At 43.0% G+C, this 13,545-nt stretch overlaps 2 protein-coding genes across 2 annotated transcripts; both read right to left on the bottom strand.

The window, feature by feature from the left end:
* Positions 1–138: 138 nt before the first annotated feature.
* rabep2 (rabaptin, RAB GTPase binding effector protein 2) lies at positions 139–6,376 on the bottom strand. The gene is made up of 12 exons (XM_076086271.1): positions 6,206–6,376; positions 4,595–4,750; positions 4,136–4,212; positions 3,675–4,052; positions 3,496–3,591; positions 3,297–3,395; positions 2,647–2,751; positions 2,198–2,282; positions 2,043–2,054; positions 1,760–1,914; positions 1,427–1,543; positions 139–1,328 (listed from the first exon to the last, which is right to left on the bottom strand). The coding sequence occupies exons 1-12, from the start codon at positions 6,228–6,230 to the stop codon at positions 1,224–1,226; spliced, it is 1,410 nt and encodes a 469-aa protein (XP_075942386.1). The 5' UTR covers positions 6,231–6,376; the 3' UTR covers positions 139–1,223.
* Positions 6,377–8,238: 1,862 nt separating this feature from the next.
* Positions 8,239–13,120, bottom strand: LOC142945003 (uncharacterized). Its single transcript, XM_076086269.1, has 12 exons — positions 12,888–13,120; positions 12,128–12,239; positions 11,904–11,997; positions 11,616–11,670; positions 11,325–11,465; positions 10,979–11,139; positions 10,578–10,676; positions 10,344–10,489; positions 10,044–10,215; positions 9,828–9,940; positions 8,986–9,070; positions 8,239–8,876 (listed from the first exon to the last, which is right to left on the bottom strand). Exons 1-12 carry the CDS (start codon positions 13,003–13,005, stop codon positions 8,817–8,819), a joined length of 1,356 nt encoding a protein of 451 aa, XP_075942384.1. The 5' UTR covers positions 13,006–13,120; the 3' UTR covers positions 8,239–8,816.
* Positions 13,121–13,545: the final 425 nt, after the last annotated feature.

The raw sequence follows: 13,545 nt of genomic DNA, 5'->3' as shown, positions 1-13,545 counted from the left end.
TGCTGTTAATAGATGTCGGGCGCTATTTCCTGACATTAATTAAGCTTCTGTAACAGAGCAGAGCAGAGCAGGAATAACAATGAGGTCCATAACAATCAGTAAACAAGGTGTAACTGCATTAACGTAAAAACAAACACATTTATGAACGTAGTTTAGTTTATGAGAGTTGTTGCACAAGTGAGACAGTTACAGCTATTATCACAATGAAGTCACAAACTGATGTATAACTCTGTATTAATACTTTGAGATCTGTCTACAGTTAACTCTTTACACTATTCAGGGTTTTATGGCCGGTGGTGAAGTTGTTAAAGTTGAATTTGCAGTGGCTGTACTTTGTATTATTTTCAAGATCATGTATTTTAAAATAGGTTAAATGTAAATGATCAAATTATACGGTATATTAAAGTATATTGTGTAGAGAAATATATTATTATGCACATCAGTCTTTTACATTTCCGTTGACCCTTTTTGCATATTAGGCGGCTCTGCACGGAGCTCCGAGCCCAGGGTTGAGAAACTTTATCTTAATATTTGAATACGAGCTCAAAGGTCGAAGAGAAGATAGTGATGGCCTGTCTTCACTTTCCAACATGTATTAACACAAAACAATGTGGAACACATTCACATTCCTTCGTAGAGTTTTTCTGAGCTTCTGTTCAAATCCACAATCAATAATTAGCTTGAAGTCTAAAAGCGACTACGGACAAGATCAGTTAACGACGCTGAGCTACAAGACAAATAATGCATATGATGAAAACCACACCTGAAGTTAATTTAGGAGAGTTTCTACTTTGTGTCACTATTGTTCATTATTGCACTGTGATCCTTTGCTTTACAAAGCATAATCAATTAGTGATACAGTGAAATATGGAGCGTTGGAATGTTGAGTGTTTTGCTGGAATCATGTCAGTTTTAACAGAAAACATTTACATGTGTGTTAGTAGAGGATGTAAGACAAAGGGAATGTGAACAACGTCATCACTTTGGTAGCAGAGCAACAGTCTGTTCGGTTTCAGTCACCGAACCGTCACCTCGATCACAACAATAACGTCTCTTTAGGAACATCGAATGTTAGCAGTGCTAGCAGCACCAGCTGTGATGATCCCAGTGGTCACGACAGTATTTCACATGGTTGGTTGGTCCTTTTTGGAGAAGTTAAATCTCCGTCTGTGCTCTTTGGTTCCAATATATATATATATATATATATAATTATATATATAAACTCAGGAAGCGTCTGCAGGCGGGGAACCAGCTTCACTGACTCCTTCCTCCAGGATTTCTCTGACTTGTTCAAGACTCTCAGCCTGCCGAATTACCTCCAGCTTCACCTGAAGGGACAGACGGCGATCAGAATAATATTTACATTTTCTTTTTACCATCGATCCTCCACTCAAGCAAACGTCTACAACTGTATATTGCGTCTCACCTGCAGCGACTGGGAGAGCTGGACAAAGTCCCTCTGGACGGTCTGGATGGTGTCGGCCTGCGAGCGCATACTGATCACTTGGCTGCGCAGCTCCAGACACTGTTGATGCAGAGCCGCCTGACAGCCACGGACAAACAATGACGGATTAGCACTATTTTTAATATTCGCAATGTAAGCGTAACAATTCACGAGTCGGGTTTGTCACACTTGATGCTCATTATGTTAATATTTCAGTATTTCTGAGAATGAGAGCACTACAGACTTCACTGAGGCACACAGGCAGCAGTGATCATTACGAGCATCAGCAGGAGCACTAAAGCAGGTTGGATTTACTTTATCATCAGTGAGGGTCTTGTTGGTGCAATGCACGTGAGACAGCGCCACCCGCAGGGCGTCCAGTTCAGTGCGGCAGGCCAGCAGTTCAGCCTGCAGCTGGTCCTTCTGACTCTGGATCCTCTCCGTCTCCGTCTTCAGACTGGACAGCTGCACTGCACGCACGAGGAAGGACGGAAGAAATACAGCTTATGAAAAGTGGCTTCTTATTTATTTAGTTTCTAAACCAATCACAAGAGCTACTGATTGGTTTACCAGACTAATAATAAAGTTGTGGACTCACCTTCTAAAACTTCTGATGACAGTAGTTGCGAGTGGGCGCAGGCAGGAAGAGAGAGAGGAAGATTAAAACATGGTTCAGTGTCAAGACAGTCAGTGATGCAAACCTGCCCTGAATATATATAATATATAATAATAACAATAATATAATCCACAGACCGTTCTCCTCTGTCCGGGTGTCCAGCTGCTCCCTCAGGTTGACAATCTCGATGCGGAGCCGCTCCTCAGAGTGCGCCCCCTGCAGGTCAGAGTCAACCGTCAGCACATAAACAGTCACTGCTGTTAAAGCTGTTCGGGATCAAACACAATCTGCCAGGACATTAACAACTTCATTACAAAATTAACCTCCAATTAATTAAGCCGTTTCAATATTTTACAGTCATCACAGCAACTATCTGAAATGAAGAAAGCAGCAACTAGCTAAAGGGAAGTTACATAAAATAAGCTTCCCACAGGTTCCCTTTACAACACTGTGTGAAAAGATTACTAAACCGGATGTAATTAATGTCAAATACATTAGTTTATTAATTGTGCTAACATCCATGTTTGCATGAGTTTTTAGCAGATAAAGTGTAAATGAAAACCTAGAACAGTGATTCTACCTGCAGCGTTGCTGGGAACGATGAAGAGTCTGGTCCCTCCTCCTCCACCTCCTCTCCTTTCAGTCTGGACAGCTCACTGCACACCTTCCTCTGGGAAAACGACAACTCTGCCTGGACACACAAATGCAGATTTGAACACCTCCATCTACTGAATGAGGTCATCTTACCTTCTGTAATATGTAATATGCAGCTAGGAATCTAGTGACTTCTGTCGGCTTCATCCCTGTGTGATGGATGAGTGAGTCACGATGCACTCGGGATGCGTTTATGGCAAAAAACAAATTTAAGAGCCGCAACTTCATTTCTGTTCTTGGCGTCTTTTTCATTTTAATCAAGAGGGTTGAAATACAAAACAGCCACATTAAAATGTAACATTTATGTCTGTACAGTAAATATGCAGCTGGAGCCATCAGCCAGTTAGCTTAGCTTAGCATAAAAACTGTAAAAGGAGGGAAACAGCTGGCCTGGCGCTGTACCTCTAAAGGTCACTAATTAAACACCGTTAGTGTAATGTGTACAAACGTGAAATGTCAAATCATTATATTGTGATTTTACAATTGAGTTATGTGACAGACTTTCTTTGCAGGGGGCTGGCAAACGTGCCCCCCCCCCCCAGAGTCACAAACACTCTGTAGGATCGACATCATGTGACTCACCAGCCGACTCTGCACGGCATTCTGTGATTGGCTGAAAGATTTCTGCAAATCCTGGAGGAGGGCCTCTGAAGTGTGGACCTGACACTGGAGCATTGATACCTGAACACACAAACAAATGAACATGTGTAAGTCTGCACACGTCACATCCACTGTGTGATTGTGCCGGCTGTCGACACACACTCAGAGCAGAGCTGCTCACCTGCTTGTGTGTGTGGTTGGTCTGTGTGTCCAGCTCCCTCTCCAGCTCCTCCTTCTCAGCCTGCAGCCGACTCGCCTCCCCTCGCAGCTCTGACACCTGCCCAACACAGCACACCGTCGTTACGCCGCTACGTCATTTGTTGTGTAAAACCTGACTCTTGATACGATAGAACACTGTACCTGAGCATTGAGTGCATCCCAGTCGCCGTGCGTGATCAGCCGGTGACCGGCCGGCGGCAGGTAGATGGCTTCCGGCACCAACGTTCCTGTGGAGACCAGAGAGTCGGTGTCCTCCTGAGCGTGGAGTTTTCTGGGCAGAGAGGGCGTGTCCAAAGAGAAGGAGGACAACGAGGCCGAGTCGCAGTGCCGCAGTGAAAAATACGCCTCTGACGAAAGAGGAGCCCCTTCTCCCTCCGCCACCGCCTCCAGCTCCGCTGATTGGTTGTGCCTCCTGTCCGTCGGCAGCGTGGCCTCGGCCTCCGTCAGGCTGTTGGTGATCGATGCGGTGGATTCATTGCTGGGGACTTCTGCCTCCGTCCTGCCTCTCCGTCCACTGATCTATCAGGTAGAGGAAAACCTGGGGTTACGTCCAGGACATTTGGGAACACTTTAAGAGAATAAAAGACACGTCAAACACTGACCACGGTCTGTCCACTGGCTCTCCTCCACTCCGCAGACTGAAGGACGGATATCCGGGCCTCATACTGCGCTGCCGTCTCTGTGAAGACAAAAAGCAGCACGAAATAATGATTTAATCCTCCAGTCAGACGAACGGTTGAGATTCTTAAAAAAAAACGTTGCATAAACTCACGATACTTTAAAGTCTTGCTAATAAAACAATCTCAAAAGCAGCTATACGTTTACTTTCTTAATTAAATTTTCCTTGTTTTAAAAAGGAGTATAACTTGCCCTACATGTAACTGTTTCCCTGTCCCCTCCTGACATTTGACCTTAGTGAATACCTCAACTACATAGTTTAGAAATTACACAAACAGGAAACAAAAAAACGTTTCAACGTGAAATCAGATAAATGGGCACAAACGCACCGTGCTTATCACGCACACACAAACATGAAGGCGCTGAGACAAACCCACACTGACCTCTCAGGGCCTCCTGCAGGGACTGGATCTCTTGATCACATTGTTTTTGCAGCTCTGCCAGTTCCTCCTGTTTGCTCAGCTCACAGATCGTCGCCACGCCCTGCCAGTGTTCGGCCTGAGCTCGGAGCTCAGCTAGCTGGGCCTGCAGGCCCGCCTCTGAAAAATGATGAAGAATGTGTTTCAGCTTCATTACGTCTGCATCATTTAGTTTTGTAAAGCTGCACCCAAAGCCTTTAAATACAGATCAGTCACGTAAGAGTGTGTTTGTGTGTCGTAACAAACATTTAATGAACAAGGATTAGGCCGTGAATGACCCCACCTGACAATATTCTTAGTTTTTTGAGTGTATGTGTGGAAACATAACAAATCGGTCACGTTGCTGAGCACACAGAGATCAATGAGAATGAGCCCCATTTATAAATGAGCCTAATGAGTAAATATACTAAAGAAGTCCAACTGACTCCACTGTAGTTAATGGAAAAATAGCAATAATAATGACAAGTATGTCATCTTTACTTCTGACCTTATTAAAACCAAATATGTAGAAAAATATTATATTATAAAAATATATAACCCCTCTGTGTGCCACAAACCAGGCTTATACATGTAATACATAAAGCATTGCACCAAATAAGAAAATATTATCACGTTTGTTTTGTTTATTTGGTCATTGACAGAAACAGAAAGAGCAGCCTGTAATCCTATTGTTGATATCAACATCTGGGATCAGCTGTTTAACAACAGAGAGGTGAACTCCAACAGCAGAAGTACAAAAAGACTTGTTTGGATTTGGGAGAGGAAGAGCTTTATATAAAGTCATATAATAAACAGTTATAGAGCTGGAAATGTATTTAATCCTGTTTTACAGCATGAATGTGTCTTTTTCTGTGGAATGTCATCAGGTTTATGAGTTATTCTCTTTACATTTGGAAGCATCAAGATGATTAGACAACACTAAGTATGTGTTTTAGCTGTCAGGGTCCTGGGGTCTATGATTGACATAACATTATTATTATTACCTTATATCATTATGCCAAATAAAACTGAATTATTGATATAGTTATGGATGTAAAGACTCCACCAACATGTACACAATGTGTTACATTTCTTTGACTATTGTGATGAATGTCTTCTTATGTTGGACAACTTTACAGTTTAAGTTGAAGGTAAACCTTTAGTTTGATAAGCTGCTGTTAAAGCCCCCTGCAACAGGTTTTAGTCTCAAAAAGCACCAAATCTACATATCAAGTTGTTGTGATACATATGAGATGATACAGTCGTCCCATAGCGGTGATAATAGCACATTAAAGACGAGAAACAGAGCTCTCGCATTGAGTCAGCGTGGTTTATAAGAGGTCCAGAGACCACAGCTTAGACACCAGTTAAGTTAAGCTAATGTGTTAGCTTGCGGCTAGCCGCGCCCGTTCATTCCTATGGTCAACGATGCTAACAGGCCGTTTTGTCGGCTAACTGACCAGAGCTGCTTCACAATCAACAGGTTAACCGTGAATGCTCATTCAAATTAAAGCCGTTAAACAGTCAGTGACACCTCACAGCACGTCACGGTGGAAGTAAAGCGAATTCAAGTTGAACGTTGATGTTTTTTATTACCTGTGTCTTCAGTCTTTGAGCTCATCTTCAGCAGCTCAACTGTCGAGAAGAAGAAGAAGAAGAAGAAGAAGAAACACGTCTATCAAAAGTCCGTGAAACGCGTCGGAGTCATTTTGAACGGGCAGCAGTGTTTTAGTGTGGAAACGATCCGCGCAGTGTCAACTTCAGGAAACAGCTTCCCCCGGTCTAAAGCCTGCGGAAATCACGTCAACCTCCTTCCTGTTCTCACGTGGCTCTCCCTGTTTGACTTCTAATGTCTCTGTTTCTTAAATGTCAAGAAAGGTGTGAACGTGTTTTCTTTTTGTAGCTGCCACATCCTGGTCATCAGGTATCTCTTCATGGCCACTGTGTCTGAACCACAGTATTGACTGTCCGTTAATACCGTTACATTATTTATTCATTCAAGTAAGTCTTCATTACATCCGACAGGTCCTCTGGCAGCAAGTTGCAGCTGTCAAAAGATATATATAATAATATATATGAGATGTTTCCATTTGATGGAAGAAAAAGTTGGTGTATAATAAACATAATTAAATGTTTTTAATTATCTTTTACCATGTCATAATGAGGAAGATCAAGGGTTAAGTCACCGAGAACATTTTGGCAATTTGAGGTTGTTTTATATATATTTTGTTCTCAGATGAATTCCTGACTGGCATGTTATGACTGCTCCCAAAAACCGACAGTATTACTCTTAAGAAAATAAATGAATAACATGAATTAATGAAAGAAATCCCCCAAATACTGAAAATCACATCTCATTTTTTAGATTCACCGGCATTTAAATTATTCCCTCTTTTTCTAAATTTGCCAGATTCTAAAAGTGAAAAGGTGAGTGTACTGAATGCTTTAACAGAGTGCAGAATATCCTGCAGGTGATCGTGCAGTTCAGTCATGGATTCTCTATCTTGTAGGTTGTTGTGCTGGATCCACAATATTTAACGGACTGGAATGGAGGAGCTCTGAGCACAAGGAGGGACCTGCTGATCCGACCTCGCTGTCATCATGAATGATGTCGCTCTGTGGCGGCTAAACTGTCCAATTCCTCCGTTAAACAAAACAAATATGTTTGTAGAAAAGTCTGTCCTTTTCACAAAGCTAGTTGCAAAGTGCATAATGCTCTCTGGCTGTTATCAGCTTTGACAGGCAGGTCACTCTTCACACTTCATGCTGACATGATGCACAGTCCTCTGTTGTCCTCTACAGAGGAGAGATTATGTAATCATGATGATGTCGTATACGTTCAACGACTTAAACTCAAATGTGAGTTAAGTTTAGAGGGACTTGATAATGTTTCATGTTTGGGTTAATCCCTCTTCTGCGTCAAAGAGCAGGACTCTTATTTAAGTGATTAATAAACGTAATCTGTTGAAGAATGACAAGTGAAATAAGTTATAAAGATGTTAAAAACCAGCTTTAAGATTAACCTGGAAACTATTTTATTGGCAGCAGTCTTTTTGCACCTGCTTCCTTTGCTTGACAAGGGAATGACTATCCAAGGTGTATAGTTTCCTGTGTTTGCTTTTCAACCAAAAAAAAAAATATGCACAATCCAAATGACACCAAACTGGAAGCCACACACACATTCAGCTTCAGTTATAAATCTGTGATAACAGCAGAATCCTAACATCTACACGCTGAGAACAAAACTGTGGGTCTATTCATAGAAGTGATCCAACTCAAGCCCCGATACTCTTACACGCCTCTCTTCGATTTTCATCTAGAAATCTGAGATCTACAGCGGGACGGCAAGCATCCTGTCTCTGCTTCATCCAGCTGCAGTCAAACAGGGTGTGGAAAGAAACCGATGCAACCTCCACCGAACGTAAATCAAGATGTGAAGTATAATCCAAAACGTGGCCCTGCTTTCATCAGAGCACCAGAAGAAGAGCAGACACTTAATGTCGATACTGTTTTTAAAGATCTACAGAACAATCTGAAGACAGACGGTATATTTAACTTTTATATTTAAGTCTTCAGTAATTAAAACATGGTCACAATGTAGAAGAGGAAAATAGAAACGTCACTGGAAAAATGTTTGCTGGACATTTACTTCATTTACATGAGTTGTGTGTACAATAGAATATTCTACATATTAGACAGACGTTCATGATTAATACCCAAAAATTATAACTTCATGATGCCAGGCAGTCAGAGTTCTGTATAAAATGCTGGTGAAAGTCTTCAAAAACGCATTCAAAGTGACTCATAAAGGAACGTTATAAATAGTTTGCAAATGTTTTAAACATGTTAGAGTGGTATGAGCCTGAATTATTTTGACTGGAGCAGAGGCACGAAATACATGTATAGAAATGCTCACAACAAGTAATCAGTAACAAGAGCTCATTTCCAAACTATTATGCAGTTAGTGTGTTCACAGAGGTAACATCTAAAAAGGTAAACGGGGCTTTACATTATCCAGAGCACCAGATCTGTGATGGGTTTCTACGAGCGTACCATGTGCTTATAATTTACATCCGCACAACGAGACGCAGCATCGAGGGGTCGGAGGGACACGACGGCCGGAGTGAAACCTCGGCAAAGCTTTTATTTCATTTGATCCAGCGTCGGTGTCGGGATGCTGAATCGTCGTCTCCGTCTCCGTCCGTCTTTACAAGTCCATGTCGTGATCGCTGACACTCTGCCGAAGGTATTCTTCATACAGCTTTTTCTAGAGGGACACAACAGACGGTTCAACACTATACCGTCTATTATATAGAGACAGACAGACAGAGATAGAGACACAGACACAGAGAGAAAGAGACAGACAGACATAATACCTTCTTGCTCTTGACCACCTCCTGAATGTACTCCAGCTTCTCCTGCAGTTGTCTTTTCTGTTTGCCTGAAAGAGTCGGTCGAGTCCTGCAGAGGATTGAAGGGAATTTGATGAGATTTGTTATTAACATACAAGCTGACGTTTGTTTTGAGCCTTTGTCAAGAGCAAAGCTGCAAATCCAAGGGAACCCAAAATCACATGAGTCTGCTTCACATCGATTATGTTCTTGATTCCACAAAGGAAATAAAAAAAGTGTCAAAAACAGTCAAATATTAAGGGTAAGGAAAACATAACAGAACCTCAGATACAAGGATACTACACGGAGTACACATGTAGTTTATGTACAAAACACAGCTGCATCTAACTATTGACATCATCAATTAAATCACATTATTATATTTGTGATTAATTAAAAACACATTTGCTATATAAGGAATATTTGGCACATATTGCTTGACAAATTACTTTAATATTTAAATAATTAATTAACTCCGCCATGGAGGTTTGGTTTGGTTTGTTTGTCGGCAGGATTACGTGAAAAACTACCGGCCCGATTTTCATTAAAACGTGGTGGAAGGGTGTCGCACGGACCGAGGATGAACCCATTACATTTAGGAGCTGATCCATATAAAGGGGAGGAAACATGCAAAGCATTTGGCCTTGGCCTGGACTCTCAGAGTGCCCTTCTAGTTAAGTGTAGTTGTGTTCATTATAGAAAGCAAAAGAAATAAACTGAAATAGAATCCTAATCTGAAAATAAAACAACTATCACAACGAATGAAAACAGTGACTTTACAGTAAGTAGCAGTAAAGCAGCAGATGGCGGTGCTGTTATCGTCCTACCTGAAGGCGAAGCGGGCGATGATGAGCAGGAGGAAGGAGAGCAGGACCATTCCTCCACAGCCGTAAAGACGCTGCTCCACAGACAGCGAGTCAAACACTTTGACCACCGGAGACTGTGGATCACAGGAGCGGCTCAAAATCAGACTCGACTGCTTTAGATGCAGACGTAGCAGCAACTGCAGCAGTGGTGGTGGTGCACTCGCTTCAAACACTCACCAGGTAGAGGGAGAGCGTCTCTGTGCCCTCGCGGCCCAGAGCCACCTCCAGCAGCTCCTGGGACAGAATGCCCAGCACCAGCAACGCCATCAGAGCCAGAGGGACGGTGAAGCCCAGCAGAGTGAGCAGGCAGCTCTTACAGCGCGCCCGCCGGTTCATAGCACTGGTCTGCCTGTGAGAGCAGAGGGGCTTAAGCTTATTGTCTGACCGATGTCACCGTGTGGATCGCCATCACAGTCGGGGTGATTAGGAGGCGATGAAACAGTTTTTTTTAAATGCAAAGTGTTTGTGTGAAGTTACCTGTCGTTACCGAGCGTGTCAGTGATGGCCTCGCTGATGAGCTCACAGTCCTTCTCCAGGGAGTTCAGTGTGTTCTGGACCGTTTGGTTGATGGTTTTCTCGATGGTGCGACAGGCCTCCTCGATCTGGTTTACACAGCGACTTGGCTGAGAACGGGAACAAAGACAATGTGCACCCGTCAGTGAAGTTCTAAGTTTTAAATCACCTGGAGCTCAATGAAAGTGCAACTCTCACCTTATTTGGGTTAGGAATGTAGATGGTGGGCATGTCAAAACCACATTTGTTGAGTCCCGGTCGCTTGCAGAGCTCCTGGACAATCTGCATCATTACTCTCTGAGACAGACAGTCGCATAAAGACAAAGAAATAAGTGTTCTGCGCTCAGACATACTTTAAAACCTACACTGGAAAAGACTCTTGAGCCATTTTAAACTTCCCACACATCTTAACAGGAAGAGGACATGTTTTTATTTTAGGTTATCATTCCTCCTGGAGGGGCCTTAGTGTAAATATATCAGTGCATTTTTTAAATTCTTAAACATGTGGAAACTGTTCATATGAGGAGTGGATAATGTTTGGAAAGGACAACGTGTCCCAGAACACAAGCGTGTGTAAATCATGCTGTTGCTGTGCGGACCTGTCTGTCCGACTCCCCCCCGGCCTCGTCCGCCTTGCTCAGGTAGAATCGCAGCCGATCTCCATGTTTCTCGTTCATACGCTCCACGATGTTGAGGGAGCGCTTGCACAGAGCCTGACCCATGGGATCGAAGAAGACCAGAACCAGGTCACAGAGATCGCCTGAGTGCGACAGATGGTTACAAATAATCAAAGTTAGTTCGCAGAGGAAATGGTGAGAGGAGCAGTTAACCTGGAAAAAGCTCACTAACAAACACTGTGGCAGAAATAACGATGGCCTGGTGCTTTTTAATGCCAGTATTTAACTACAGTACCACAACAGGCACGGTCAGCGTGTGGCCACTCACCCAGCCACATGATAACCTCGTCCACGTCAAACGGATACTTCATGTCACCGTCCACCAACCCTGGAGAATCCACAAATGTCACCAGGCTGAACCGTTTCTGTCGTGACGTGCAGATCTCTGTGCTCAAGTACTCCGAAACCCCTGAAAACCAATTCCAAGAACATCACAAATCAGATCGACAGTGATCACTTTACAATAGAAGAAAACGTACCGCTGAAGCCACACGGCTGGAGCAGTGTAAAATAACTTGAATGCTTGTGGGGAGGGTTGTGATTTGAGCTGAAGTCTAACCTTTGAACTCTTGCAGAGGCTTGAAGTGTGGATATAGATGAAGGGTTGCGTTTCCCTAAAGAAAAGCAGAACCAGATTAGTCGTCGATAGTTTGTGAACCAGGATCTCCCGAAGAACTGAAAACACGTGAGAGGAACTAATTCAAGTTAATGTAATAAGTAATTATCATGAGGAGTTATATAAACGTCCATAAAACAGTCAAAGTTGGGACAAATTCCCAATTTGTTGCTTCTTCCTGGACCGAATCCTTTCTTACAATAATTGTTGTTTTTGTACAGTTGTACTCACTGTGAGAGATTCTCTCTTGCGCCCACTTGTAATGAAGTTGAAGCCTTGGGTCTCAATAGCCACTCCAGTGCGCTGGATGTGCTCTTCCACATACCTGACCAAAAAAGAGGAAAATGTCAGAAACAATTTAGTGAAGCAAAGATGGAGGAGAAGTTTTGTCTTGGGCGGACAGGCTTGCGATCTATAAAGTACGTCGGGGCATACTTTTTAAAAAACATGTTTACCAGTTGATGAAGGAGCTTTTCCCAGCAGAGTGGTTGCCCATCAGCATCACAGTGATCTTCTTCCTGGGCGGCAGCAACTTCACATTAACAGATTCGGCTACCGAGATCAGTCCTGGAATAAACATGATCAAAAATAAAGGATGTAAATTATCCATCAAGTAAAACTGGAGTCATCATGGTGCTGTGGCTGCACCTGAAGGGCTCAGGTCAGACAGACAAGAGCAAGACCAGGAGCTGGAGAATGGCCCCAAACTTTTTAGTGGGAGTGTTTCGTTTTTAAACATGTTGTAAAAGCATAGAAGTAATAAAGTAAAAAAAGAAAAAAAAAAAGAAAAGAAAAGAAAAAAAAGATTGTACTTCATTCATTTTCTGAAGACCCAGAATCCTTAGCGACGCCCCTGTGTCTCTTGTGAAGGGACACTACAAACTCTCTATATAGGTTACATCATGAGCTAGCATACGTTGCAAAAAACGCCGTGACTGCGTGGCTGACTCATAGATAAAGAATTGCCAGCTGAGCGTGGCTAATAGAACTAGCATTAACGCTAGCTAGTTAGCGCAACGTCAGCCAACACACACGCCTTGTTTAATGGCCAGCTAACGGTTAACGGTAGCCCCCGTGTCAGTTAGCTAGCTGACCGGGCTATAACCACAGGGCAGCAAACAGCTCGCTAGCTCAACTTAACTAAAGCAAAGGCGAATGTTTGGAGTGACTTCCACTGACGGGGTTGAGTCCAGCACATCATGTCAGCCAACTCACCACTGTCCGGCTCCGTGTACAGTTGATGACAATCCCGCAAGATGCGCTCATCGCAGGACACACCGCCGGTTATCGACTCTGCGTTCGCGGCGCTCCGGTTCTTGGTTTTCCCAGACATGATGGTGTCAAACTTGTAGAGAGGCTTGTTGAAATGAAAGACGCTACGAATAAAGCCGGTTAGCCCTGTTTGAATCGGCCCGGTCTGCTGAAACGAGACGTTGGGACGTTCCTTGGCCACGTCGTCAGCTAAAGCGGCTTTTTGTCGCACGGGATTGTGGGTATTGTAGTTCTTACATTGAATTAACGTGGCATCATACATAATTGATTTCACTAGTCTAGCCCTACACTGAAACCCAACAAGAGCCAGACAAGTGGGAGGAGAACAATGATAAGTACATGTTTAAAATGTTTGATATAAATGGACAGATTGTGAAAAAACAAAAGGCTGTTCCTTCTTTGTCGAAAGAACAAAATGTCCTACTAAAGGTGAACAGGTCTGAGGTAGAAGGGAATTACAATAATAAGTGAAAGGAAATAAAGGTTTCACTGACAATCTCCATCACGAAGTGGGGTATGGGATGAAAGGATGATACGTGTATTTTCAATTTGGTAAGACACAATGAAATGTATTTTTCCCTTTTCACAATGAGAACAGAGA

This window comes from Anarhichas minor, unplaced genomic scaffold, assembly GCF_050575085.1.
Source record: "Anarhichas minor isolate MPS153535 unplaced genomic scaffold, ASM5057508v1 ptg000007l, whole genome shotgun sequence".
NCBI classification, from domain to species: Eukaryota; Metazoa; Chordata; class Actinopteri; order Perciformes; family Anarhichadidae; genus Anarhichas; species Anarhichas minor.
This window is presented reverse-complemented; position numbering and strand designations above follow the sequence as displayed.

What these genes read in the sequence shown, in the direction of transcription:
- rabep2 (XM_076086271.1), bottom strand. Translation starts at nt 6,230, where the DNA reads ATGAGCTCAAAGACTGAAGACACAG. An exon ending in CCAACCACACACACAAGCAG is followed by an intron (nt 3,396 to 3,495) that starts GTGAGCAGCTCT and finishes TTGTGTGTTCAG; the next exon opens with GTATCAATGCTCCAGTGTCA. An exon ending in AGCTCTCCCAGTCGCTGCAG is followed by an intron (nt 1,329 to 1,426) that starts GTGAGACGCAAT and finishes CTGTCCCTTCAG; the next exon opens with GTGAAGCTGGAGGTAATTCG.
- LOC142945003 (XM_076086269.1), bottom strand. Translation starts at nt 13,005, where the DNA reads ATGTCTGGGAAAACCAAGAACCGGAGCGCCGCGAACGCAGAGTCGATA. An exon ending in AAAAGCTCCTTCATCAACTG is followed by an intron (nt 11,998 to 12,127) that starts GTAAACATGTTT and finishes TTTTTTGGTCAG; the next exon opens with GTATGTGGAAGAGCACATCC. An exon ending in GGGGGGAGTCGGACAGACAG is followed by an intron (nt 10,677 to 10,978) that starts GTCCGCACAGCA and finishes TGTCTGTCTCAG; the next exon opens with AGAGTAATGATGCAGATTGT.